This window comes from Enoplosus armatus, chromosome 18 (genome assembly GCF_043641665.1).
Source record: "Enoplosus armatus isolate fEnoArm2 chromosome 18, fEnoArm2.hap1, whole genome shotgun sequence".
Classification (NCBI taxonomy): Eukaryota; Metazoa; Chordata; class Actinopteri; order Centrarchiformes; family Enoplosidae; genus Enoplosus; species Enoplosus armatus.
This window is the reverse complement of record NC_092197.1, coordinates 2,318,974-2,343,727: the sequence shown is the minus strand read 5'-3', so window position 1 is coordinate 2,343,727 and position 24,754 is coordinate 2,318,974. Positions and strand designations below refer to the sequence as shown.

The 24,754-nt window shown below is 40.7% G+C and overlaps 1 protein-coding gene across 1 annotated transcript in view; it reads left to right on the top strand.

Moving 5' to 3' along the window:
- The window catches only part of clip1b (CAP-GLY domain containing linker protein 1b), a 28,964-nt gene extending 10,563 nt beyond the window's left edge, over positions 1 to 18,401 (top strand). Inside the window, exons 13-23 of the mRNA XM_070924862.1 lie at positions 1,524 to 1,581; positions 1,696 to 1,781; positions 5,372 to 5,446; positions 11,350 to 11,456; positions 15,198 to 15,243; positions 15,437 to 15,474; positions 17,010 to 17,115; positions 17,209 to 17,380; positions 17,457 to 17,503; positions 17,601 to 17,713; positions 18,070 to 18,401. Of these exons, the coding sequence (XP_070780963.1) occupies positions 1,524 to 1,581; positions 1,696 to 1,781; positions 5,372 to 5,446; positions 11,350 to 11,456; positions 15,198 to 15,243; positions 15,437 to 15,474; positions 17,010 to 17,115; positions 17,209 to 17,380; positions 17,457 to 17,503; positions 17,601 to 17,713; positions 18,070 to 18,304 (1,083 nt within the window). The 3' untranslated portion in view covers positions 18,305 to 18,401. The remainder of the gene's footprint in view (positions 1 to 1,523; positions 1,582 to 1,695; positions 1,782 to 5,371; positions 5,447 to 11,349; positions 11,457 to 15,197; positions 15,244 to 15,436; positions 15,475 to 17,009; positions 17,116 to 17,208; positions 17,381 to 17,456; positions 17,504 to 17,600; positions 17,714 to 18,069) is intronic.
- The last annotated feature ends 6,353 nt before the right edge of the window (positions 18,402 to 24,754 follow it).

Genomic DNA, 24,754 nt, shown 5'->3' with positions numbered 1-24,754 from the left:
ACAAATAAACAGAAAGAAGAAGTGCAGTTATGTGACATTCAAAAAGGGGACGATGTTGCCTCTTTCAGACGTGAAGTCTCTTAACATTCCTCGCAACTTACATCTGTTAAAATAATGGATTTTGGGCTTTTAAACACACTTTTATATAGTTACTAGTTACTGTTGCTGCGCCAAAATACACTTAGATCTTTATTGACAAAAGCTTTGCAGCATTAAACAATGACAGCAACAACAAAAAAAAAGACCCAAAAAACCTGATGGATTTATCTGCAGCTCTGTTCCGATGCCGCCATTTTGAGTCTTGTATAATGTCCATTTTTCCATTTTACTTTCAGTTGAGCTTCTTGTTGTCTCAAGATATGAGTTAATATTGGTGGCGCTACCTTCCCCCAGTTCTTCGGGATAGCTTTTTACTCATCAGTATTTCAACCAAACGTCTGTCCCTTCCCATCCCACCTTTTTCAGAGAAATATAAATAAATTATGAAACAACTCTTAGGGACCCTATATCCTAGAATTTATTTGAGATTTATCGTCGAAATTCTTTATTTTGGGATCAATGGGTCTTTGATTGAAGACAGAAGTAACTATTGACAATTGTTGCGAGCATGTTATGTCAGAGCTATAGCTAGCTTGCTAATGAAGCTAGCATTAGCTCCCTGAGTTGGTTGAAAAGACGGCTGATGTTTTAATGCCTGCAGCCCTTTTACAAGAATCTAGTGAAAGGGCTCTTAAATATGCATATTTGTGCTAAAAGACTGAAGCTAAAGCTGCATGTGAAAAGGGGTTCTCTCTCCACCTCTTCCAGCAATGTGAAGCTAAATCTGGAGCAAAAGACTGGAACACACTGATTGACTTGAAGCATTTAATAGTGGAAACAGACTTCAGTGTGTCTTCATCAAAGTCAAAGTAAAGGCTGCATGTCTCAGGCAAAAGTCATCATCCTCACCAGTTGATTATTTATTTAGAGGACGTGGACATAAACATACAACTGGATTGTAAGTGTAGAGCTAGTTAGTCCCAGTATTCACATGTGAGAAGCTGGAACCAGTGGATTTCTTTGGCATTTTTACTTTAAAATGGCTTAAATCATTAATCCATTATGAAAATAGTATATTTATGTTGATCCACAAATCAATTATTCCACTAATTGTTTCAGCTCTAGAAGTGTCACAGAAATGTTGTTAAGTCTGACAGAGAAAAGTGACTCTGGGGTTTATTCAAACATGAGGCCAACATGTAAAATGGCACATGTCTGAATGGGGCTTTGCATACCAGACGTATGTTTAAAAGACAAAATCCATTAAAAAGAAGTGCATGTCAGCGAGGGTCCACTCTTATTTTCTCACTGTGACGCGTTTTGCTCGTGGGCATTGTGAAAGTGGCCTCATTAAGAGAGGCATTTTATCCACAACCCTCACATGTTTTCTGGGCCCAGTCATTATTCTCTGGTTAGCTCAAGGTACAAGAATGTTACTATGCAAGTGGTTAGCTCGTAGTCAAGCTAATGTTTCTCCATTTCAGAGACAAACGCTTGAGATAGCTGAGGAGAAGAACGGGAGGACAGCAAAGACCATGCAAGGTAAACATATCAGACGTATCTCAACTACCTTCATGCTCATTATAAAGTGTGTTTAATGGTTTTATTTCTGTGTCAGGGTGGTTGTTACAGTTGATTGTGTCTGTTTTCTGTCAGAATTGGAGCAGAATGTGGAGCAGTCAAAGAAAGACTATCAAACCCTGAAAGAGGAGAGTCAGTGCAGAGAGAAAGAGCTGACACAGGTACATTTACTCAAGTGCTGTACTTAAGTGCAATTTGGAGGTACTTGTACTTTACTTGAGTATTTCCATTTTATGCGACTTTATACTTTTTACACAACTACATTTATATGACCGATATGGTTACTAGTTACATTTCAGAGTAAGATTTAACATAATATTTTTTGTTGTCTTGGACTTTACCATAATGTGGTGATAAATGTTTTAGTGCCACTCACCCACAGATTTAGGAGGGAAGGGAGAGGTCTGAGGGTGTGTTTACTTTTGAAAAACTTAAAAATAAATGTTTAGAAAAGAAAAAGATTTAACTTAAAGAACATGACAAGACGCCTCAGGTTTATCTCGTGACCCTGTGGAGGGGCCTGAACCCTAGGTTGGGAACCACTGGACTAAACTAGCTAAATGTATGTGAAGTAGTTAAAACTAGCTAACTGTATAAAGTAGTTAAAACTAGCAAACTGTATATAAAGCAGGTAAAACTAGCTAACTGTATAAAGTACTTTAAACTAGCTAACTGTATATAAAGCAGTTAAAACCAGCTATCTGTATATAAAGTAGTTAAAACTAGCTAACTGTATATGAAGCAGGTAAAACTAGCTAACTGTATAAACTAGTTCAAACTAGCTAACTGTATATAAAGTGGTTAAAACTAGCTAACTGTATAAAGTACTTCAAACTAGCTAACTGTATATAAAGTTGTTAAAACTAGCTAACTGTATATGAAGCAGGTAAACCTAGCTAACTGTATAAACTAGTTAAAACTAGCTAACTGTATATAAAGTAGTTAAAACTAGCTAACTGTATATAAAGTTGGTAAAACTAGCAAACTGTATATAAAGTAGTTAAAACTAGCTAACTGTATAAAGTACTTAAAAATAGCTAACTGTATATAAAGTTGTTAAAACTAGCTAACTGTATATGAAGCAGGTAAAACTAGCTAACTGTATAAACTAGTTCAAACTAGCTAACTTTATATAAAGCAGTTAAAACTAGCTAACTGTATAAACTAGTTCAAACTAGCTAACTGTATGTAAAGTAGTTCAAACTAGCTAACTGTATGCTAGCTAGCGGCTTTTTAGAGCTTTTTTCACTGGAAACGACGCTATGAGAGCGCTGAGAGTGAACCTGAACGGTGTAATTGCAGCCGTACAGAAAAACAATGAACTGAAACTCACTATAAAGCTTCGTAAAGCAGAGAAGAGGAGCTGCAGATTCACGTGATAATTCTCTGTCCATCACATCAAGCCACATTGTTTTCACTTTGTCTTTGAGACATTGTAATAGAGTATTTTTCCATAGTTGTATCGGTACTTTTACTTGAATAAAGCATCTGAGTACTTGCTCCACCACTGCATGTGGACGGTGAACAGTTTTCAGTGTGTGTAGTCAAGTAATACACAGGTATAACAACACAAAACACTCGCGTTACGTTACATCTTAACCTCATGTCTCCTTATTGTTGCGCACTCAAGAGAGCCTGAGAGCTGATGTCCCTGCCGCCTGTGAACAGAGCTGAAGTCACGGCTCTGCAGCTCACAGTCGGATAACGCCGTATGTAGACGATGAATCAGCGTGTTGGCATTTGATTCTCACCAAGATAGCTCGGTCTGCTTCTGGCTGTCAACAGATTTCAACTAATTATCCGTGGTTCTCCTGGAGGGAAGTGCTGAAAATATCACAAGTAAATCATTTGAAAAGTTTTGGGACTTAAGGACGAGTAGCCTTTCCTTGAATAATCCTTCCCTAAGTATTATTCCCTCTCCAGTGTGCTTTCATTCAGACTTAGTGAAGCTGTCCCATCCTAAAGCTGGCTACGGCCTCAGGCTAACTTGATGTTGTTAAAACATTATTAACACACACATGCACACATTACTCTCGTTCCTGGTCTATACACCGGACCTCTTTTCTTGATCAAACTGTACATTTTTGTAAAGTCCATCAGCCGTGGCTGCTTGTCGTCATGGTTTTTTTCAAGTTTGTTGAATCATCCATTAATCAGAATTAATCAGATGATTATAAAGGATGTGTGGACGGAAATGATGTCAAGTTTTAAAGTAACATTATAAACAATTCTTAACAAAATGTGTTATTGATTAACAAAAACTGATTTTGTGTACAGGGAACACTAGCGTTCCTTTCAATGCTGCTGCCAAATATTCATACTTATTTTTATGTGCCTCCTCTGTGTACCTTTATACCAAAACAAAGGCGTGTTTCAAGCTACAGGAACACTCTGCTTAGTATTTATGTGCTTATATTTCTAGTAGTCAGTGTTTCTGCACACGTTTTAGCAGCAGGTGCATGAATAGAGTGATGAACAATAGAACAAGCTCAGCTCTTGAATTGCAGTCCACTCTCTCTGCCGCTTTAATATTTCTAAAAAGACCTTAGTAGAAATTACAGTTTACAGTTTACAGAAGAGAGTGTTTTGTTCTCTTTCCCTAAAGTCAAAGCTTTCATACTTCTGCTCTCGCTTCGTGGAGCTCGTTACAAATGGATGTGAAAGTGAAACAGCTGAACAAGCTCGAGGCTGACTCAGTAAAGAGCTGCCTCTCCTTTTTTTAGCCAAGATTTTTTTTAACAACCTCTGATCTCTCCAGTCTATTAATGGAGATTAAGTTGTTTTTTTTTAAGTGCTAATGTCCGTTTTGGCTTGAGCCTGAAGTTGAGAGTGATTTTCAGCCTTTGTACACATCAAAAAATTATATTTTTATATTGGATCAAATGACTGTGTAATGTGAAAGGGGTCGCATGTAGTGACAAACCCTCAGAGAGTTTTCTGCAGCTCCAGTTTTAGCATCTTTCAGCTCACTGTTTTGGTTGTTTGGATTTACTTTCACTGCTCTCATCAGCGTTGTTTCCTGAAGCTGCAGCCAACGGGGAAAGCTGTAAAAAGCCTCTGAACACTACTGCGACTAGCTGGTGAACACAGTGGAGCATTTAGCAGCTAAAGAGACAGATATTTTCCTCAGGAGTTGGTGGAGACCAAAAACAGAGCTAAAAGAGAGAGAATATTGGACTTCCATTCATCAGGTGATCAGAAACACATCTCCAAGTTAATGATCATGTTGCTTGTGTATCTGCTAGATACTGCTAGATAGTAAATAAGCAACTGTTTACAAACAGGTTACAAACATTTCAACTTTATAAGGTGATAATATGTTAATGTTGTATTTACTGCTTGTTTCCTCTGCCAAAAATCAGATAATACAGCTTTAAATTAATGTTACATAAATGGTACGTAAATTAAAAAAAGATTGAATCCATATAGACTTGGCCGCTGTGGTGTGATTCAGCAGATAAGAGTCAGTTTATGTGTCTTCAGAACAGACAACAGGATAACATGCAGAACAAAACCTCGAGAGAGGACACACACGGATCATTTCTCATGCTTTGTTTCTTTGAGCTCAGCATAACATGTTTGGTTTTCCTGTCCTGTCACAAAATGATGATTATTACATGATCCTAAGAAAATATTTTGAGGCCATATGTATTCTGTGTTCTCAGGAGAACAAGCTTGTTATGTAATGAATCGTCTTTGTGTGCTGTATGTTATCATATCATACCATGTATGTCATTCATTTGTTTTCCAGGCTATTGAAAAGTCAGAGAGGACGGCGCTGTCGCTTGAGCAGCTGACCAATGAGAAGAAGACACTGGAGACACAGGTGAGCAGGAGGCCCTGATGGAAAATGTGTGGGGTAATAATCAGCTACAGCAGAACACTGTAAACACCCACTGTCACTGAAGTAACCACGTTGTCATTTCAGTCCCAGTACAGTTTGCTAAACTAAGACACTACTTGATTTAGTATCTTCCCACTCTCGCACAGCACATATCCAGTTCACAGTGATAACGCTGGCAGATTTACCCCAATTCATTTCATTCCGACGTAAACAAACGCAGCTTCTTATTTGTAGCCGGCGCTGCAGCTATCCAACAAATGAAGCTAACGCTGGCTCCGTGAGTCTCAGTCTGACTTTTTAATGTCTCCAGGCGACTCGTTTTAAAACAAGAAATCTGTAAAAAGAGTTTTAAATATGCGCCTGATGGCTACATACGTGATGTCATGCTAAACGCTCAAGATAACAGGTCCCAGGCAAAAAGGGTAGCATCCTCACCACCTGATGATCCATGTAGAAGACATGGAAATATAGCAGCAGCATTGGCTCTTATTTTGTTCTGACCTAACCCTGTTTGAATACTTAGCTTACATACTCAGAGAAGCAAAACAGAGGTTGGATTTATGCTTTAATGTTTGTATTTTCAAACAGTGTGTTTCACTGTAATCGTTAAGAAGACAAAACTCTTTTAAGATTAGGACTTACCGAGTTTTTCTGGCATTGCTGGGTTGTAAACGTCCCCAAATCCAGTAAAGATCAGCACAGAGCCACTAACGTTACTCTGATGTGGTATCATCAACACTCAGTGGATGTGTTCGTCCTGAACTGTAGCCTCACAAAATAATGTCATTTGCTCATAAACGTCTCCTTGGCCTTCAAAGTAACCAGTTTAGACGTTAGAGCTGACAAACTGTTAAAAACCCTTTCCTTACACCCTTTGCTCTTGTATTTTGGGTTTTGGAAAGGCTTCTCTTGCTGCAGCACATGCACACGGCGTCAGCATGTGCAGAAAATCCCAAGCTTGACATGCGCCTTTGTGCGTCCACAGCTCCGTGAAGGGACTCACACATGCACATACATAAGTTCAGCATTTTCAGCCTGCAGGGTTTTTTTTTTATTACGTATTCACATCAGGATTCCCACGCTGACTGCATGTGACTGTCCCCGTCATCGCATTTAATCAGCCATGCATGAAATACTGTGGGCCATCTCTCTCTCTCTCTCTCTCTCTCTCCTTTATTCTCTCTGTGTCTCGTCCCTCTCAGCCTCCACATCTCACCGCCGCCTGCGACTTGATGTTTTTATCATTTCATACTCCATGCTGCTCCTGTAAACGGCGGTCCACCTGCAGCCGTGCACTCAGTGTGCGGCTCTCTGCTGCCCCCTGGCTCAGATCGCTGTGACTCCGGCTGCCCGTGAGCTCCAGATGGTCGGTCTCATGACAGCCAGAGAAATGGAGAGGAGATTAAAGTGGGAGATGGAGACGGAACATAAACATACTTTCTGTTTGGAAGTGTTTATTTCCGTCAGCCCGGGGCGCAAACCGGTTTCATGCATCGTGCTGCAGCGCTGCAACATAACTCACGGTGCTCTACCTGCTTTTCTCTGTGATGTCAGGATGATTTAAAGTTGAATAAGATACGATGAGATGAAAGTTTTTTTGATCCCAGGAGGAGAAATTCATGTGCTGCAGCAGCACAAGAACAGGAGAAACTCACAATTAAAGTACAAGGCGAGCAGTAAATACATATACAGTACCCACCACCTATACTTAAGCGCAGTACTTTTGCTTACTGTACATTCCACCACTGATTTATCAACAACTTATCCTGTGAAGTATCTGAAACTGCTGCATTAATAGATAATAAATGATCGATAACACAATACAACACAGCTGCAACATTTTATTCCACCGGTGTGTTTATAACACATTTATTAATTGTTTAATAATGTTTATATATGTGTTGAGCTTCGAGGTTCACAAGTGGACACCAGAAATTCTTACCTCAACGTCCTCTTACTAGATTTCCTCCCGAGCTTTCAGCCTTCATCAGTGGATGTTTGCTTTGTTTTTACGAATTATGAAGAAGTAGCACGTATACGTGAATAAATACTACACACTTTATTAATAAACATAACATATACAGATTCATATACAATACATATAAACTATGAAGACGTGTTTTATATGATTACAGCTCTGTGATATTATCATTCATTAACTGATTGTACAGCAGTTACAGATGCTTCACAGGAGGAGGGATGGCATATAAAACAATGAACTTACAAACACATGAATAATTTATTATACTGCTTGTAACTGATAAATAAGAGGGTTTCAATAAAGTGTCACCTCATTGGGTCTTTATTAATATTTTTTTAACTGTGAGCGCTGTTATTGTGCAGATAAATAAAATAAATACAGCTGCTTGTTTGTGTAAATCCTACAAGCTTTTACATGAACAGAAACTTGCTCTTTTCTGCTCTGTCACAGCGCATTAAAGTTCAAATAGATAGCCATCGGCATGTTATATTAAAGAGGCATTACTAACGGAAACTGTAACACGGCATTTAAGAGTCGGAACAAACAACAGACTGTTCTGTATAATTTAAATATACATGCTGAACGGAAACACACACACACACGTTTATTTATTTATTATTTATTACATCTGCTTCTTCTCTCCGCTCAGCCACGTTACTGTGATGTAATGCTGCACATGTCAGAGTGTGTGTGTGTGTGTGTGTGTGTTAATGAACGGCTGACTTGAGGTCGACCTCTCTGGTCTCGTGCCTTGACACATCTGTTGGATCCAGAGGTGAAACGATTCGTTGATTAATTGATTACTCGACAGAAAATGTATCGGTTATTTTACTCAGACCATTTAAAAGTACACAAGTATTAGCATCAAAATACTAAATATACTTAAAGTACCAAAAGTACTCAGAATCGTATATATTATACTTCTGGATTAAAATGATTGTTAAAGTTGGAGTTCATTTCAAATACTTGATGCACTGCTGGGTAGTTTAATCACGATTTATTAGTTGATTTATATTTTGTATTAATAACCTGAATCTGCAAAGTAACTAAAGTTATCAAAAACAGTGTAGTGGAATAGAAGTAGCAGTACAGTACTTAAATGTACTTAGTTACATCATTGTTCTTGTTCTTGTTTTGTCATGTTTAAGCCTTCATTAGAGATAAAAGGAGCTGCAGCTTCACTTTGAGTCATGTTGTGGTTTTTCTGCTTCGTCTTCTGTGAAAGTAAACTGAATGTTTTGGGATCAGAGTGGCAGAAATAGACCAAACATAAACACGCTTTTTGTTTTGTAGTATTTAAATTTGTTTTCTATCAACCTTTGTTGTTGTTTTTTTTTGGTTGGTTTGTCTTCTCAGTTGTGGTTAATTACTGGTTTTGTCTTTTATGATAATAAACTGAATATTATTTGGTTTTTGTGTAAAAAAAAAACCGGCTGTGTGCGGATGTTTCAACACAGCAGAAGGTGTTTGGCTCGTCGTGTTTGCTGTGATTCATGTCGGACACTGTGAATGGAAGGTGGATCTTTTAGGGGAGCGTGTGAACGGGTGCAGAAACGAGGTCTGGGAGGAGCTTACTCTGGGCTTACATAATGGAAGTGCTCAGCTTCTTTAACTGTGAGAGAGAGAGAGAGGCTGCCCCCCCCCCCAGCAGCCGTGCACGGCGGGAGATGAGAGCTGATGGTTTATTGATGGCCAGCCTGTGTTAGTCTGTGTATGTCAGCCTGTAGACACAAAGCTGCCGTTTAGCAGCCGTGGAGGTATGGACATCGCTGCTCTGCATCAGGGTTACCCCGGTAACATCTACTCGCCTCACTACCAGGTAGGACTGCTCTGCTTTGGGGGGGGGGGGGGTTTATTCACCGCAAGCGGGAAGAGGTGCAGCCATTCACGCGGGTCTCTAATTGGCTCGTGCATTGTTTGTCTCGATGTAAGATGAAGATGATGAAGCGTGAGACCCGGCGGTGTGTGTGTGTGTGTGTGTGTGTGTGTGTGTGTGTGTGTGTGTGTGTGTGTGTGTGTTTACATGAGCGCGCTCTGCAGCGGCTCTCACTTCAAAGGTGTAAAGAAACTCACGTGCAGGCGGCATCGGACACACTTGACGCGTTAACGCGCCGACAGAAACACTCAGTGACTCAGTCAACACACGAGCCCAGCTGCGGCACAAACACATTGATTTTAAAGGCACACTTTGGTAATTAGTTATTGACTATTGCTATTTTAAAGCTGCTGTGTGAAACTGTCGGGAGAGATTTGTGAGACGTGTTCGGAATCCCAGACACTTGAACCAGAAACATAAAAAGTTTGCATGAGGTGAAGTTGGAGGAGCTGACGTCTCCGGGGCTTTTATTTTTAGTTTCACGTGGACTGGTCCCATTCTGCTGTCTGCTGACTCATCAAGGCCGCCTGTATTTTAAGTATTAACTGCGGTTTCACTCTTAACGACCCGGAGTTCCTCTCGTCTCACTGCAGCTTTGACTTAAAAGCTTTTCAATGAGATGCTGAGTATATGTGACAGGAAATGAGAGAGAGCGAGAGACAGTAAAGGTCTCTGGCCGGACTCGAACCGGCGACGTTGGGGTTCATGGTCAGCGTCTTGACCCCTGATCTTCTATCAAACTGTTTTGGTTCCAGCTTTTGTGATGTGAAGACTCTGGGACACTGTGATGGACAATTTCTCTCTATTTTCTAACTTTTTATATACTAATCGGATCGATGAACCCGGTTTGTTGCGTGTAGAACGGAAAATATCTGGCTCTTCATCCCGTGAGACTGTTTAAAGGGGCACTCCGGTAAAGTTGGGGGACAGATTTCATTTTTCAAAGAAGCGAAGGCCGAGATATCCTGAATTTTAGTCTGTAATATGAGTCAAAAACGCTGGTTTAGATCCCTCCAGAAGAAGACTTTATACAGCTGTTTTTACAAGCTGAGTTGTACTGACCATGACGAGTACACTGACCTTTAAAAGTGGTGCATTGATGCATCTTCCTCCATCAGACTAAAGCCCCATTCGGACGGGATTAACATTACAAGGGGGGGGGGGCAAAGCCAGGCAAAGAAACAGCGTGAAAACTTCGTACACCCTCTCAGAGCCACAACTCTTATAACTCAGTATCATTCAGTGTGACTTACGCTTCCCGAGGACATCATTATCTCTGATGTCCATCGTGAATAAACCTCCATAAATCCACTTAGAAATGATAGAAAAAAGACGCTTCAGAACTTGCCTGAGAATCATCACATTTTTAAGTTTTCTTCAGTATCAAAGTAATCCAGTGATAGTTGTCTTGATCCATGAGCACACCGCAAACAGGAAGTGCTAATAGCTAATTCGGCATACTTTTAATGGCGTTAGTTTGCCAAAATGTAGACTAATATAGACTAAAAACAAGGTTCAAAAGAGAATAGCAGTTCCTACCTGTAGTTGACATTGTAACAGACCATTTGATGAGCTTTCATGGGGTCTTGCTCTCCTGATTACCTGATTAATTACATTTTTTATGTCGTCATATTGGTTCACTTCAATAGGCCTTCACATTGTTGTGTTGTCCATTACTGGTAGAAGGACAAGTAGCGCTTCCTCCTCAGAGATCTACTTTAAAATACAAAGACGTCGCTCTGGATGGGATTTAAATTACCAGCCAGTTTGCAGCCAGTAATTGCGGCAGTAATTATTACTCAAATTACACACTTTCGCTCTCCGGACGAGATTAGAATCACTGACCAGCGCGGCACTAATCACCACACCTCCCCTTGAGAAACAAATCCAGTCTGAACGGGGCTGCGAATACATTATTAAGATGAGCAAAAGAGGAAAAAATGAAACCTCCCGCAATGTGTTTTGTTGTTCTAACGTGGTGTGTTTTTATTCTTTATGACCCTCCATCTGTGTGTGTTCCTCTTTCAGCTCGAGGCTTTGAAACAGCAGAACTCCAAATACCAGGAGGAGCTCAGTCTGACGAAGGAGCGGAGCAGCTCAGAAAACCAGCGTATCGGAGTCCTCTGCAAGGAAATGTGAGTACTGAGGACGACTAATGTGTTTTTTCCTGGTGTGTGTGTCTCTTCTAAAGGTGACCCCGGCCAGCCGGTTCATTAGACTGGTGTGGTGAATTTGTCCTGCGGGATCTTTACCGCCGATTAAAAAGTCCAGTCTGCTCTAATTCAGCACAAAGAATGGACTGTGCGAAAGTGGCTCCATTTAATTGCATTTAGACAATATAAACATGTAAAACGTGTCTTCATTGATCTCACACTGAAATGTCAAATGTGTTTATTAAGGTGGCTCCATCTGTAACTCTCCAGAGAGATACTTCCACTTGTAAATATGCTATAAATTGTTGTGTAAAGCCCATAATTAGCCAGAGTGTGCTGTGAAGTGATTATGGATATGATGCACAACACTCATAATCACAGTAAATAATTAGTCATATTACTCGTTACTTAAAAACAATCCTCTACTCTGACGTTTTGGTTTAAGCAGCCTCCCAACAGTTAGCAGGGATTTAGTCGCAGCAGTACGTACGTTTTGAGTATTAATTATTGCTGCACATTGACTTATTCACTAAGTATTTAGTTTGATTTTGTCTGAGACCCAATTTCCACCAAAATACCAACAATTTGCTTCGCACTTTGTCTTATTTGAGTGGTTGGAAAAGCTGCATTCAGACTTGTAAAACAGCACAATGTTTCACTGATGATGTAAAGCACTAAATGAAAACTTGATATGCTCCTTTAAGACCTCGACCTTCCACGTTGTTGGCATAGCAACAAATTCATCAAGATTTTAATTGCCTGCCGAGCTCTGACTGATCGCTCCGCTGAAACAGGATAAAAATATCATTAACTTCACTTCACTTTACTTCACTTTGTTGTGTTTGTGGTGGATCTCCAGTCTCATGTCCAGGTCTATTTATAGACCTTGTGTGTGTGTGTGTTGCTGACCTCCCTGTGTGTGCATATGTGGAAGTATGTGGTGCGTTTGCTGGCATGTGTTTTTGAGTCTTTACATCATCCTGCCACACCTCCCCTGAGTCATCAGAGCCCCGAGCTGTGACGTCAGCAGTTACAGTGAAACAAGAGCAGCTTCATCCTCTTTAAGGAGCAGCGATTTGTCTGATTAAAAACTCAAAAGTCTACATATGGAGGAATCATGTTTAACACCTCTATGGCTTTGTTTTTCCTTCCCTCCTCCTCCTCCTCCTCCTCCATCCTGTCACGTCCCAACAATGTGTTCCTCCATCCTCTCTGAGCCTCGTCCTTCCTCAGTCTGCTGCTGTTATGTAATCGCTCCGTCTCTCCTCCTAGGACCGCCTGGCTCCAACATGGCCGCCACTCTCACTATGACATCAGAGTGTGTGTGTCTGTGTGTGTCTCTGCGTGAAACTGTGTGTGTGTGTGTGTGTGTGTGTGTGTGTGGAATCAATGTGGCTTTTGTTGCATCTGAGAGAACAGCTGCAAGCACCACAGCCCGATGTGTGTTTTGTATTGTCTTTGGAGCTACTGTCAAATTCTGATTGGTGTATCTGTTAAAGCCAGAAGTTAATATCAAAAATATTTTATAATCATTAATAGTTTGTTGCTGTGTACATTTAGCCTTTATTTGTGTGTAAGAACGAGTCCTTATTTAAAAATGATGCTATCAAAACAAGACTGAGTCTACAGCCATGCTAATGGCTCTGTGAGGCACAGTGGTGCTTTGAGCTAAATGCTAACAGCAGCATGCTAACATGTTTACAACGACAATGCTAACATACTAATGTTAACCATCTTAGTGTAGCGTGTTAGCATGCTAACATTAGCTAATTAGCACTTAACACAAAGTACAGCTGAGGCTGATGGGAGTGTCATTAACCAATTCATCCAATAGCTGTGGAGAAAAAACACAAATTTTAATCTCGTGTGTAAACCACAGTGATAATGGGATTTACATACTTTTATTACCAGATTACATTAAAAACAAGATGTTTTTAGGCTGTTGTGAATTCTGCCCCCAAGTGGCAAAAAGACAACTAATTAAAGCCGCTTTAAGATTTCTCGAAGACGTTCGGGTGGAGAAATGTAGATTTAAGTTTGAAACATGGAGCATAAGCCTGCAGTAATAAACAGTATTACATTTTTAGATGGATGCGTGAAACAATTTCACAAGTAAAGTTGGATTCGCTGAGCCTGCGCTGCTTCACTCCCTGGTACATCTGTAGTCCTGCCTGAATAGAGCGTCTGTCCATCTCAGTCTGGTTCTGTTTACACCCTGATGTGACGGAGATATGGATGTGTGGAGTCTGTGTAGTAAACCGTGTTTGTTATAGTGTCGTTTCCCTTTAACTCAGCCTCCTCCTGCCGGTTGTGTTTGAGTGCAGTGGATGCTACAGAGGCATGGCCAATGTAATTATCCAGCAGGCGGCTCAATATTTCACCCAGATGGCACTCAGACCGGGTTATTAGTCACACGTAGCTTCAGAGTTCTGCCTTTGACACAAATCCTAAGAATGACCCACATGGAGCTAATTTCAATTTCTCCAGCAAATCGTTTGGTTTCAGCATCCAAAAATATCCAGACTCGTAAATTCCCAGACAACACTGTCTGTGCTGCTGTGTCTTGGTCTAAATTTGATTATGTGCTGAGTTTACAGCATCAGTTTTATAGTATTTTATAATATAATACTGTATCACTGCTGTGTCTTAGCAGTTAGTGTGTAAACCTCTGGGAGTTTTACGGCTGTCAAATCCTTTAAGATGTTTAAAGTAGGACGGTGCAGTCGTCTGCATGAGCTGCAGATACAGACCAACAGATGACTTTTGAATGATGAGAATTCGTCTGTAGATTATGTCAGTATCAGATTATATCTATCGTCACAGCTGAATCCACTCAGGATGTTTAGAGTCCAAACTGATTTAGCCTTCTGACATTTTGCTGCTTTAAAAAAATGTTGAGAAAGAAGCCATTGACTTCCATAAAGTATTTTTCGATGGGCTTGGTTTGCTGTAAAGCTGCTGTAATCAATGTTTTTATATTAACAATGGATCAAACGTGTAAAGTGAGAAGGGTCGATTGTAGTGAGAGAATTATCACCTTTTAGTGTCTTTCAGCTCATTGTTTTTGGTTTTGCGGCCAGATATTTAATGCTGTAATGACCATTTGTACATACATATGGATGTAATTCTTTTTATTGGTTAAAGTGACTTAAGTGCAACTAACAATTGTTTTCATTATCAATTAATCTGCTGATTGTTTTCTTGAATTAATCAATCATTTAATAATACTTACTTTTGAGTCTCTTCAAACAGCAGATTTTGGCATTTTTTGCTCACAAATTGACTTAAACGTTTAATCGACTATCAATGTCGTTTTCTGACGATTGACTAATCAATTAATGGACTAATCGTTGCAGCTCTTAGCGAAACCATTAAAGGCTTTGGAACATTTTCTCTGTTCAGTCACACACACATATATATATATATATATATATATATATATATATATATATATACACACGTAATGCAGGATGTATGTGGGTCATAAATCAAAGCAGGTGAAACCACGTTCAGTCCCTCTGCGGCTGCTTGTCAGTGTGTTTATCTTAGTAACTTTGTTTGTATGCATGTTTAACAGATGTGAACACAGTGTTAACATCTGGCCCCACTGCAGATTTAAGCACATAGCAGTGATGGTGACACAGATATCACAGAGACCTCCAGTGCAGCTCTTAAAGTGTGTCACCTCTCCTCTTCTCTTCTCCCCCCCCCCCCACCCCCCAGTGAGGAGCTGAAGCTGGCCTCCCAGAAGTCTCAGCATCTTGAGGAGGTACTGACCTTTCCAAAGTTTGCATTATATGAACTTCATCCTGCTATAGATCAGGGTTTGTTAAGTCAGAAACGGTGATTTGATTAATAGGGTTTGGCACTATGAGGATTTACTTCCTGCTGTGACTCTTAAAGCTCAGACGGGTTTAGCTTCTATTTAAATGCCTCTATGTTTGTGTGTGTTTGCCTCTCAGCACAATGAAGACCGACAACAGCCAGACATGAAGGCCAGGTAAGAATCTCTTCATGTTCTGACTCTTTAACACACTTTTTACTGTCGCCGGCGACGTTACATCCCTTTTAATTGTGCACACAAGTATGTTTACTTTTGAAGTACATTTTGCTAATAATACTTACTGTACTTTCACTGAAGTATCATTAGCTGTAATGGAGTTGTTTTAGACCATGATATTACTGCTTTTACTGAAGTAAAGGATCTGATTACCAGACTGTTTCAAATGTGGTTTGAGGTTTTACATCTATTCATCGTGTGTGTTTGGTCTTATTTTGAGCCCCCTCTAAGTCTGGAAACAAAAGAAACTGCGTGTCGTCTCAGCTCAGTAATCAGAGGATTAAAACTTCTCTCCGCAGCCACAGAGCAGCGACTCGAGTCGAGAGTGAATGTTTGATAAAGTGGGGGTGATAGGCGGCTGAGGCAGGGTGACAGTCGAGGATCAAAGTCGTGCATGTGATGAAAGATGTGAGGAGCAGCTGACAGTGTTGGCTGGAGGGAGAAGAAGAGGTGATGTACAGTTAGAGCAGAGATACTAGGTTTGGAGGGAGAGAGAGCTATCAGGTAAACATGCAGACGACAGGACATGTGATTCAGCGTCACATCCATTTTCATTTATCGAGAAGGCTGCAACAGAGATGCTGTTGGACAGCTGAGATGATTCCTGGTTTTACTACTTGGTTGATGGAAATCCAGCATCATTTATGTATTAAAATTGTATTTATGCTGGAATACAATTTCCAGTGAAGTCAGCCTCATGTTTACAGCAGATTCAAGGGATTCATGGTTTGATTTGACAAGTGGAAGGAACACAGTGAAGTCCGAAAAGCTACTAGTAGTGATATGGAGCCATGTTTTGATTTTGTTTGTATCTTGTTTAAACACAGTCCTGCCGGGGGTTTCACGCTGTTCCAGTGTTCGACAGTTGGTGGCGGTAGCGTACAAAGAAATGTAGTAATTCACCAGCAGAGGCAGTGAAGGAGAAAACAACAAGCTAGCAAACGTGGATGTAAACGATGCACGATTTAAAATACTTTAAAAAATTTGAAATGTTTTATGAGGAAGGAAATGTATTAAAGTAGTTTGTTAGCCGCAAAGATACACACAATGTGTACCTTTAACTTAGCAAGGAACGCATTATAATCAAACTGGTCTTCATGCCTTTCATTTGTCAAACAGAACATTTACATTTCTGTATTATTAATGCACTAATTCTGAAATTATATTTAGTTTAATTGATAGAAAACTGAGACAAAGATAAGGCTGTATGTATGTGCTGCCTTAGCTTTGATTGATGTTCAACTTTAGCATCTTTTTTTGTTGAATAATAAAATAACACATCGTCATTTGTAAATCTGAATATGATGCAGTCGGAGATGTAGTTTTTCAGCCCTGAGTAGTGTCTGCAGATCTTCTCAGGGTCATAAACTGTGACCCAGGTCCGTATTAGTTAATAATTAGATACTGTATAGTATAGTCAGTATGCATTCCATCCATCCCTCCATTTTCTATAAACTCTCTAAATCTTTCTACAGAGAAAACTTCTCTAATCAGGAGACAGAGGGAGAAATAAACTTCCAGAAATCCACTGGAGCCTTAATCTCGGACAAAGACCTGGAACTGGAAACTCTGAGGAATGAGGTACTCAGACGTGACTTTCACGCCGTCTCATCGCTTCTTTGAAACTTCAGTCCGTGTTGTCTGAGATTGACCTGTTTTGCTCCGTCGCTGCAGATCGCGGTGCTACGAGGAGAAAACGCCGTGGCCAAGACCCTGCAGTCGGCCGTGGAGACGTTGGAGAGAGACAAAGCTCAGCTGCAGGGTCGTGTTCACAGTCTAGAGCAAAGGCTCATGGGAACTCAGGCCTCAGAGGGAGAAGACATGGAAGCTCCACCCTCAGGTGAGCAGACGACGACGACGACAGCATGCACACTGTTCAGGCAGGGAGGCGTTTCTTTTCGTCAACCTGTTTTCTGATTTTGCAGCTCTGGAGCAGCTGAGGGAAGAGAAGGAGTTCGCTGAGGGACAGGTGAGACTACACCTTTATCCCGCTATACATGTTCAGGGGTCTCACTTCTTATCTGTGCCCACATGAAGCTGATCTGTGTGCTGATTGTCTCCGTCAGATCAACTTCCTGAACAGTGTGATTGTGGACCTGCAGCGGAAGAACGAGGAGCTGAAGATCAAACTGAAGAAGCTCGCTCTGGCTGAGTTCAACGGCAACGACGGGACCGACGGGTAAGAAACACAGAAAGTCGTAGAAACGATTATCTTTGGTGTATGCTGTTGGACTGTTCGAGAGTAGCTCTACTCTCCGAGGTGTGTTAGCCTCGCAAAGCCAAGCTCACCTCGCTGAATGCTGAAATCTTATTCACTTTCATGGCAACAGTCAGATGAGACGATTGATACCACCCTCATGTCTGTCCATTAAATGTGATGGTTAGCTTAGCTTAGCATAACGACTGGAAACGGGGGAAACAGCTAGCCTGGCTCCGTCTAAAGGTAACAGAGTCAGCCTACCAGCACCTCGAAGGTTTCATGTGTTTTTATTAAACAAACAAATCTGAACCCTTCATCTTTTCTCTGCCGCGTAGGTTTGTTGAAGGCGTTTCAAAGCGGGAAAAGAAGGCAACTCCACGTCTGTTCTGCGATATCTGCGACTGCTTTGACCTCCACGACACGGAGGACTGTCCCACTCAGGCCCAGAGCCCCGACTCTGTACCTCACACCACCTATCACGGCAACCCGGCCGACGAGAGGCCCTACTGCGACATCTGCGAGACCTTCGGACACGCCACGGAGTCCTGCAACGACGACCAGACCTTCTAGAGGCTCCAAAAACTCTTTATCTGCATTTGATTTCCTTTTCCTTTTCTTCCCCTTAAACACAACTCACCTTTTACCCGCTCTATCTCCCACAATCCAGCCCGACATGCCTGACAGAGTTCCCTTAAGATTTTCCCATATTGTATTTTTATACTGTATTTATGCATATCACTGGTAGCCACTGTCCTGATCCACATCTTTTACTCTGCAGCTCTCTAAAGATAAACTGTTCTGACTGTAACGCAGAATGCTTGTCCAAATATGCTGCTTCGGTGCAATATTGATGTTTATAGCGAAAAGGAATCCGTCCTCTGCACTCGTCGTTTTTTAACGTGTTTAAGTTTGTTTCTAAATTAAGTGACGTTTCACAGCCATCGTTTTTTGGAGCTTTATTTGTTGTTTAGCAAAAAGAAAATGATGCAACACAGATAAGCACAGATCGAACTGAAGGGAAAATGAAGCACCTCTCCGACATTCCTCAGTCTGCAAACCAATCAGAGAGTGACACTGCCACGTCTAACGTTTTACTCATTTCCTTCTTTCGGTGGAGCAGCGTACTCCGGAGTACCAGGGCCACCGTCAGCAAAACAAATCATGGAAGATTTCAAAAAGTTGTAATATTTCGAGGAAAAGTTTTGTTTCCAAAAACAGTGAAACAGCTTAAACAGCTTTCAGTCAAACCTTCAGACCTTCAGTATCGACGACAAAATCCATAAATCACTGACAAAAACATTTAATATATAGTACTGCGGAAATCAAAGTAAGTACTAATTAAATACTCCATCTTGCCTTCTACAACGAAGTATTAAAATCTCGTAATATAACAACTCGAAAGAGTATAGTAAATATATTACGATGGTTTTGACTTTTCTTTAAATATTATTTCTGTATTCTCAAAATATTACAATATTATTCTTGTAATATTAAGACGTTTTTTCTCTAAATATTACGCCTTTATTTATTTATCTCGTAATATAACGACTTTTTTAATTCAACTTTTCTGGTGGCCCTAATACTCCTTTCTATTCTACCTAAATGTTAATCCATGGAAAACCAATAATAGTTTGTAACGTGAGCGAAGTTCAGTCTTGACTTTGGAAATCTTAGTTTCCAATGTTACTAGCTTTTTTTCCAGAGCTTTCAGCTGCAGCTCTCTGTCCTCATCAGTGGATGGAGTTCATTCAGGCTAAAGAGGGAACTCTAACTGCTGATGAAGACCGTGAGACGCAAATTAAGACTGTGGGAAAAAAGCTTGTAAGAGGACCTTGACTTAAAAGGGACTCTCCACAGATTTTACACATAAAGGTCAGTTTACTTTTTTACTTTTTTACATTTGATACTGCAGCTGTTCTGGAGCTTTCGTCATAATCACAATATCTTACAGTATCCCAGTTGTCGTGGAGTTTTAGGTGTTTGAGTTTCATTTATTTCTGGGCACTTGAAGGACTTCTCGTCTATGTTGGATTAAAATTTGAGATTAAAAAGCTCACCTACATTTGCATGATGTTGTGGCAACTCGATCAAAAGCTCCAGAACAGCTACTAAATGGACCTTGTGATGAGATTGTGGAATTAGTTTTCCATAGATCAGCATACAGGTTAATAACGCCACTGAAAGTTACTGAGGATTTGTTGTAGTTAATGAAGAAGTTGTTGCATTTTGTTATTTATTGTCTGTTCTTTCACTAACCGGTGATGTTCCTACAGGGAAATAAGCTAGCACTGATTTAAAGGTGTATAGTCTGTACTAGGACTATTGTAGTACAGGTGGGAGTACAGGAAGTACAGGTAGTACAGGAACTCACCCAGATGAAACTAGAGAAGCCTCTACTAACTTAGTTTTGCACTGTCCACTTTAAAGATTCAGCAGAAACAAACAGCGCTTTAACTTTATGATTCCAAACGAAAGTGATTTGAAGTCAGTTCAGGTGATTCTGCCCTCTTTAAAGCACTCGTTTGACATTTTGGGAAATTCGCTTATATGATTTCTGGCGGAGAGTTGGATAAGAACATTGATACCACTCACATGTCTGTCGGCTAAATATGAAGCTACAGCAGGTTAGCTTAGCACAAAGTCTGCAAACAGCTAACTTGCTTTTCTGTCCGGTAGTTTTCACACTTAAGGTTTTTTGTGCGGGATATTGGGGAGATTTAGAGGTGCTGATAGGTGGATTTTGTTAGGTTTGGACTGAGCTAAGCTAGCTGTTTTCTCTCTGAGCTACGCTAAGCTAACCGGCTGCCGGCTGTAGCCTTATTCTGTCATTAAGTCCACCGATTTTGCTCATCAAAGTGTGTTTCCAGGGAGTACAGCTGCGTATGTGGGGGGGAAAAAAAGTTGTGTGAAGTCTCATAAACTGCCTCAAGTGATGTCACTCGAGTCAGCGTCAGTTGAAGACTACAGATTTGAAAATGAAAGAAAATCTGTTGGTGTGGAGTTAGAAAGGAGTGAGCTAATCAGACCTCTCTGCTTCAGGCTAGCAGCTCCAGGCCGCACCAGCCGCTAGTAGCATAGCACACTCAAACCTCCAACCGAACGGTCGGTGGTTGAGATGCATTGTGGGTAATGTAGGCCCCATGTTTTGACGAGGAAGAAAAAAGACTATCTTTGCTTCCGCTGCATCGATTTTTAATCTCTTTTTTTTTTTAACTGTCCATCAGTGGAGGTCTCGTTTCCCAAAATGTCAAACTATTGCTTTAAATTAAACCTGTATAGCGACACATATTTGACTTATCTTGTTCTTGAGCACAATTTTGGATCATATTGAATCTTCCAGTGTAACAGTGTATAATACATGACGTGACTAACCATTGACAGGAGTCTTTGTAAATACTAATCAGAGGCTTCCTTCTGATAAATGTGTGCACAGTGCCATGGAACAAAAGATAGCTTTTATGTGTACTACATTTTATTTTTCTGCCCTGTTGATAAGATTGACATTGTATAAGGTTTCCACTCCAGGGGATTTGTAAAGACTTTAAAACCATTGTGTACTTTATAAGTGATGCGTCTAATTATTAGTGTAATGTTTTATATGTAACAATTTCAGGCACCATCTAGAAATGGTTTCGAAATGTTCAAACTATTTTACAGATGTTGACGTGGTGTAAAATGTCACTGTTTTCTATGTACTGTATACTCCTGAACAGTCCAATACAAATACTAAGAAAGCTTGTGTTTTTCACTCCAGCAGCAACACAGAGAGAGAGAGATCTACAAGCTGTCAAGACAGCGTTAAAACCCACTTTCTAGCTCACGGGACAATGTAGATTAGCTGCTGCGCTGCTCATTATAGTTTCATCCCCCGGATCCATTTACTCCTGAGAGGTTCAGGCAGCACAAAGAGCCTGCTCCATTTTCCAGAAACTCGGGAGGGGCCGTTTCATAAACCAAGATTATCACTTAAACCCGGCTCACGTCAGTAATTCAGGCTCATTTTCAGGCTTCGTGAAGGAGGTTTAAATAAGTCAGTGATATGAAAACGTGTCCCTCCAGTTTTCAGGCTTAGCTTCACCTCGTTACAATCGAGCTGTCAGACTGAAACACTGCGTTTCCTCGTTTCTGCTGTTCTGTGTCACATGATGTCCAGTCTTCTCTCTCCGTTAGCTCTGTTTTTGGTCTCCTCCACCCTGTGAGGGAAATAGCCGTCTCTTTAGCTGCTAAATGCTCTACAATGTTCACCAGCTAGTCTCTAACTGTGAGTCATGTCAAACTTGAGGTAACGCTAAGCCTGAACACTAACCAGACCAGGACCAGGACCAGGACCAGGTGGGTCTGGAGGGATACGTGTCCATATTACTGACTTATTAGAATCTCCTTTAGGAAACTTGTTTTACTGAAAATAAGCCTGACTTAGTGAAATAATCCTGGTAATGTTACGACACAAACAAGTTCTGGTAAGAAACTGACTCAAAACCACAGGAGGTACTTTAATAAATACTTTGAGAGGTACTTCAGAGTATCCTGTACTACACTGAACACAAACACCCCAAAAAACGTTTTGTGAATTTTATTAAGAAAACAAAACCATTGGACATGATAAAAACCAAGCACTACTGATGGAATAAATAAGTCAAACCAAACCATAAATCTGTACAAGATCTAAAGTGAAACAAAATGGTCCCAAGAAAAAAAAAAAAACAACATACAAGATTTAATATCTCACAGCTCTTTTTTTTTCTCCTTTTTTTTTTTAAAAACACACAGTTATGAGCAAACTATAAGCAATCGGCTCAATCAGGTGAAAGCTACAACATAAGTGAGATTTGTTTTTTTAAACTGAGTGTACATAATGCTGTTTCTAACTGTTAATGTCAATACAATAGCATTTTAAGTTCCAGCGCTGCTGGACTGGGAATGAGGTATATGCTAATCCATCCTCTAAACTGCGACAATTGTCATTTTTTATTTCTTTTCTCTCCATCCATGTGAATGCTGATCTGCTGAAATCTGATCAAGTAATTCTGCGTCATAAAGTTCTTCTATAGCCCCTGTTATGTTATGAAGTCATTGGTTTGCAGTGATTCAATTGATTCCAATCCATATTCACAAGTAAATATTGATTAATAAAACTAAATCTTACACGTGTGAGGTTGTACATTAGAGGTCACAGGTCTGAATCCGTACAATGAAGTTCAAGTAAACTGCACAAAACCGAGCGCTTGATGCCACACGTGTATGGATTCAGCCAATAGACAGCACCTTGTAGGAGGATTAGAACCAATGTTTGAGCTAAAAGACTGGACCCCTCTGTCTTGAGCTGTAGAAACATGTGTAGGTCATAGATAAGTAGTGATACACAGAACAAGTGATTAAATATGAGTCGTGATGGTGGACCAGACCGGAAAACCAGTCCCAGATACTGGTCTGCTTCTACTTTACAGGGAAAAAACAACAACAGCGTGCCACCTGAAGTAGACGCAGACCAGTGGACCAGGAAGTCTGAATTATGGGGTTTGCAGATGTTGAAACGTCCAGACGACAAAACTACTTCTGTAGTAGTACTTCCGGGTAGTGTTCAAATTCCAGTCTCCAGCTGTTTTAAAGGAATACTTCCACACACTTTGGGAAACTTTCTCGCTGAGAGTTAGAGGTCTGTACAGTAAATATGAAGCTACAGCCGGGTGTTAGCTTAGCTTAGCATTAAGACTGAAAACAAAGGGAAACAGCTAGCCTGGCTCTGTTCGAAGGTTAAAAAAGTTTTAAGCTTAGTTTTTGTTTCATCTGTACAGAAACCAAACTTAACATGCTAATTAGTGAGCTAAATCTACCAACTAGCACCACAAAAGCTCGCTAATTAACACTTTATCCTTTATGTTTAATACGTCTAAAGACTGCAGTTTTATGGGAGGGGTCATGTGCCCCCATAATGTGGTAATGTGGTTGCCCCCCCCAGTTTCCAGTCTTTATGCTAAGCTAACCTAAGCGTCTTCTTTCATTTAACTCTGCAAGAAAGCGAATATTTACCAAAATGTTGAACTATTCCTTCAAGTAAAAACCAAACTGTTGTAGTTGAATATAAATATCAGATTATACTAATTAGTGATGATTATAAGGCAAAAAAAAACAAACAAAAAAAACAAAAACAAAAACATGGCACCAAAATTGTAATTCAAAACCAGCTTGACCTAAAACGTGTATTTAATCGTTGCAACTCAAGGCACACCTTCAGGACCTACGCTACCTACGCCCGTCTTCACTACTTATCCAAGAGGTTATCTTGACCAGTACCTTCTTCTAACTCTTCCTCTACGAACCACAAACTAATTCACTTTAAAAAGACATGTGAATGGAGAACTTTTCATGGATAGAGAAAAAAGACTTCCACTACAGCAGCAAATCTATCTGTGATCGATTGTGACATACCATAACAGTGCATTGACCCTCCTGAGAAAAAAACCCTAAACGTTTCCTAAACAAATATAGAACATTAGTCTAACAGGAGGCGAATCGGGAGGATTGAAGTGACGTGGTCTTAGGGTGGAGGTTCCCCCCGCAGCCGCTGATCTGAGACCAGGTTAGCCTCTTGAGTATCCTGAGCTAAACCGTGAGCAGGAAAAACGTTTTAAAAGCGGTCTCAGAGCAGCGTCCGGGATCAACCTCGTCCTAATCTCAGATCCCCAGTGTTAACTCTTTTAGTCACAGATGCAGGTCAGGGTTTGTGGTCTGGCCTGGCGGTGGCTGGGCTCGGCTGACGGCGCTGCCCCTGGTCACGGAGGGGTGGGGGGGGGGGGGTCGCAGCCCGGGTTCAGAGCTTCTCTTGGCATTAGTGAAAAGTGTGGAGAACTGGAAGGAAGCACGGAGGGGACCAGTGAATAGAGGTAATATCCATTCTCCCTCTGTGGCAGAGGAGTGTTAGGGCAAAGGTGGCAAACCGGAGGGGAAACAGCCGTCAGGGTGGGAGGGGGGGGGAGGGAGGGAGGGGGAGAGAGAGACGTCCATTCTCCCTTTGGTATA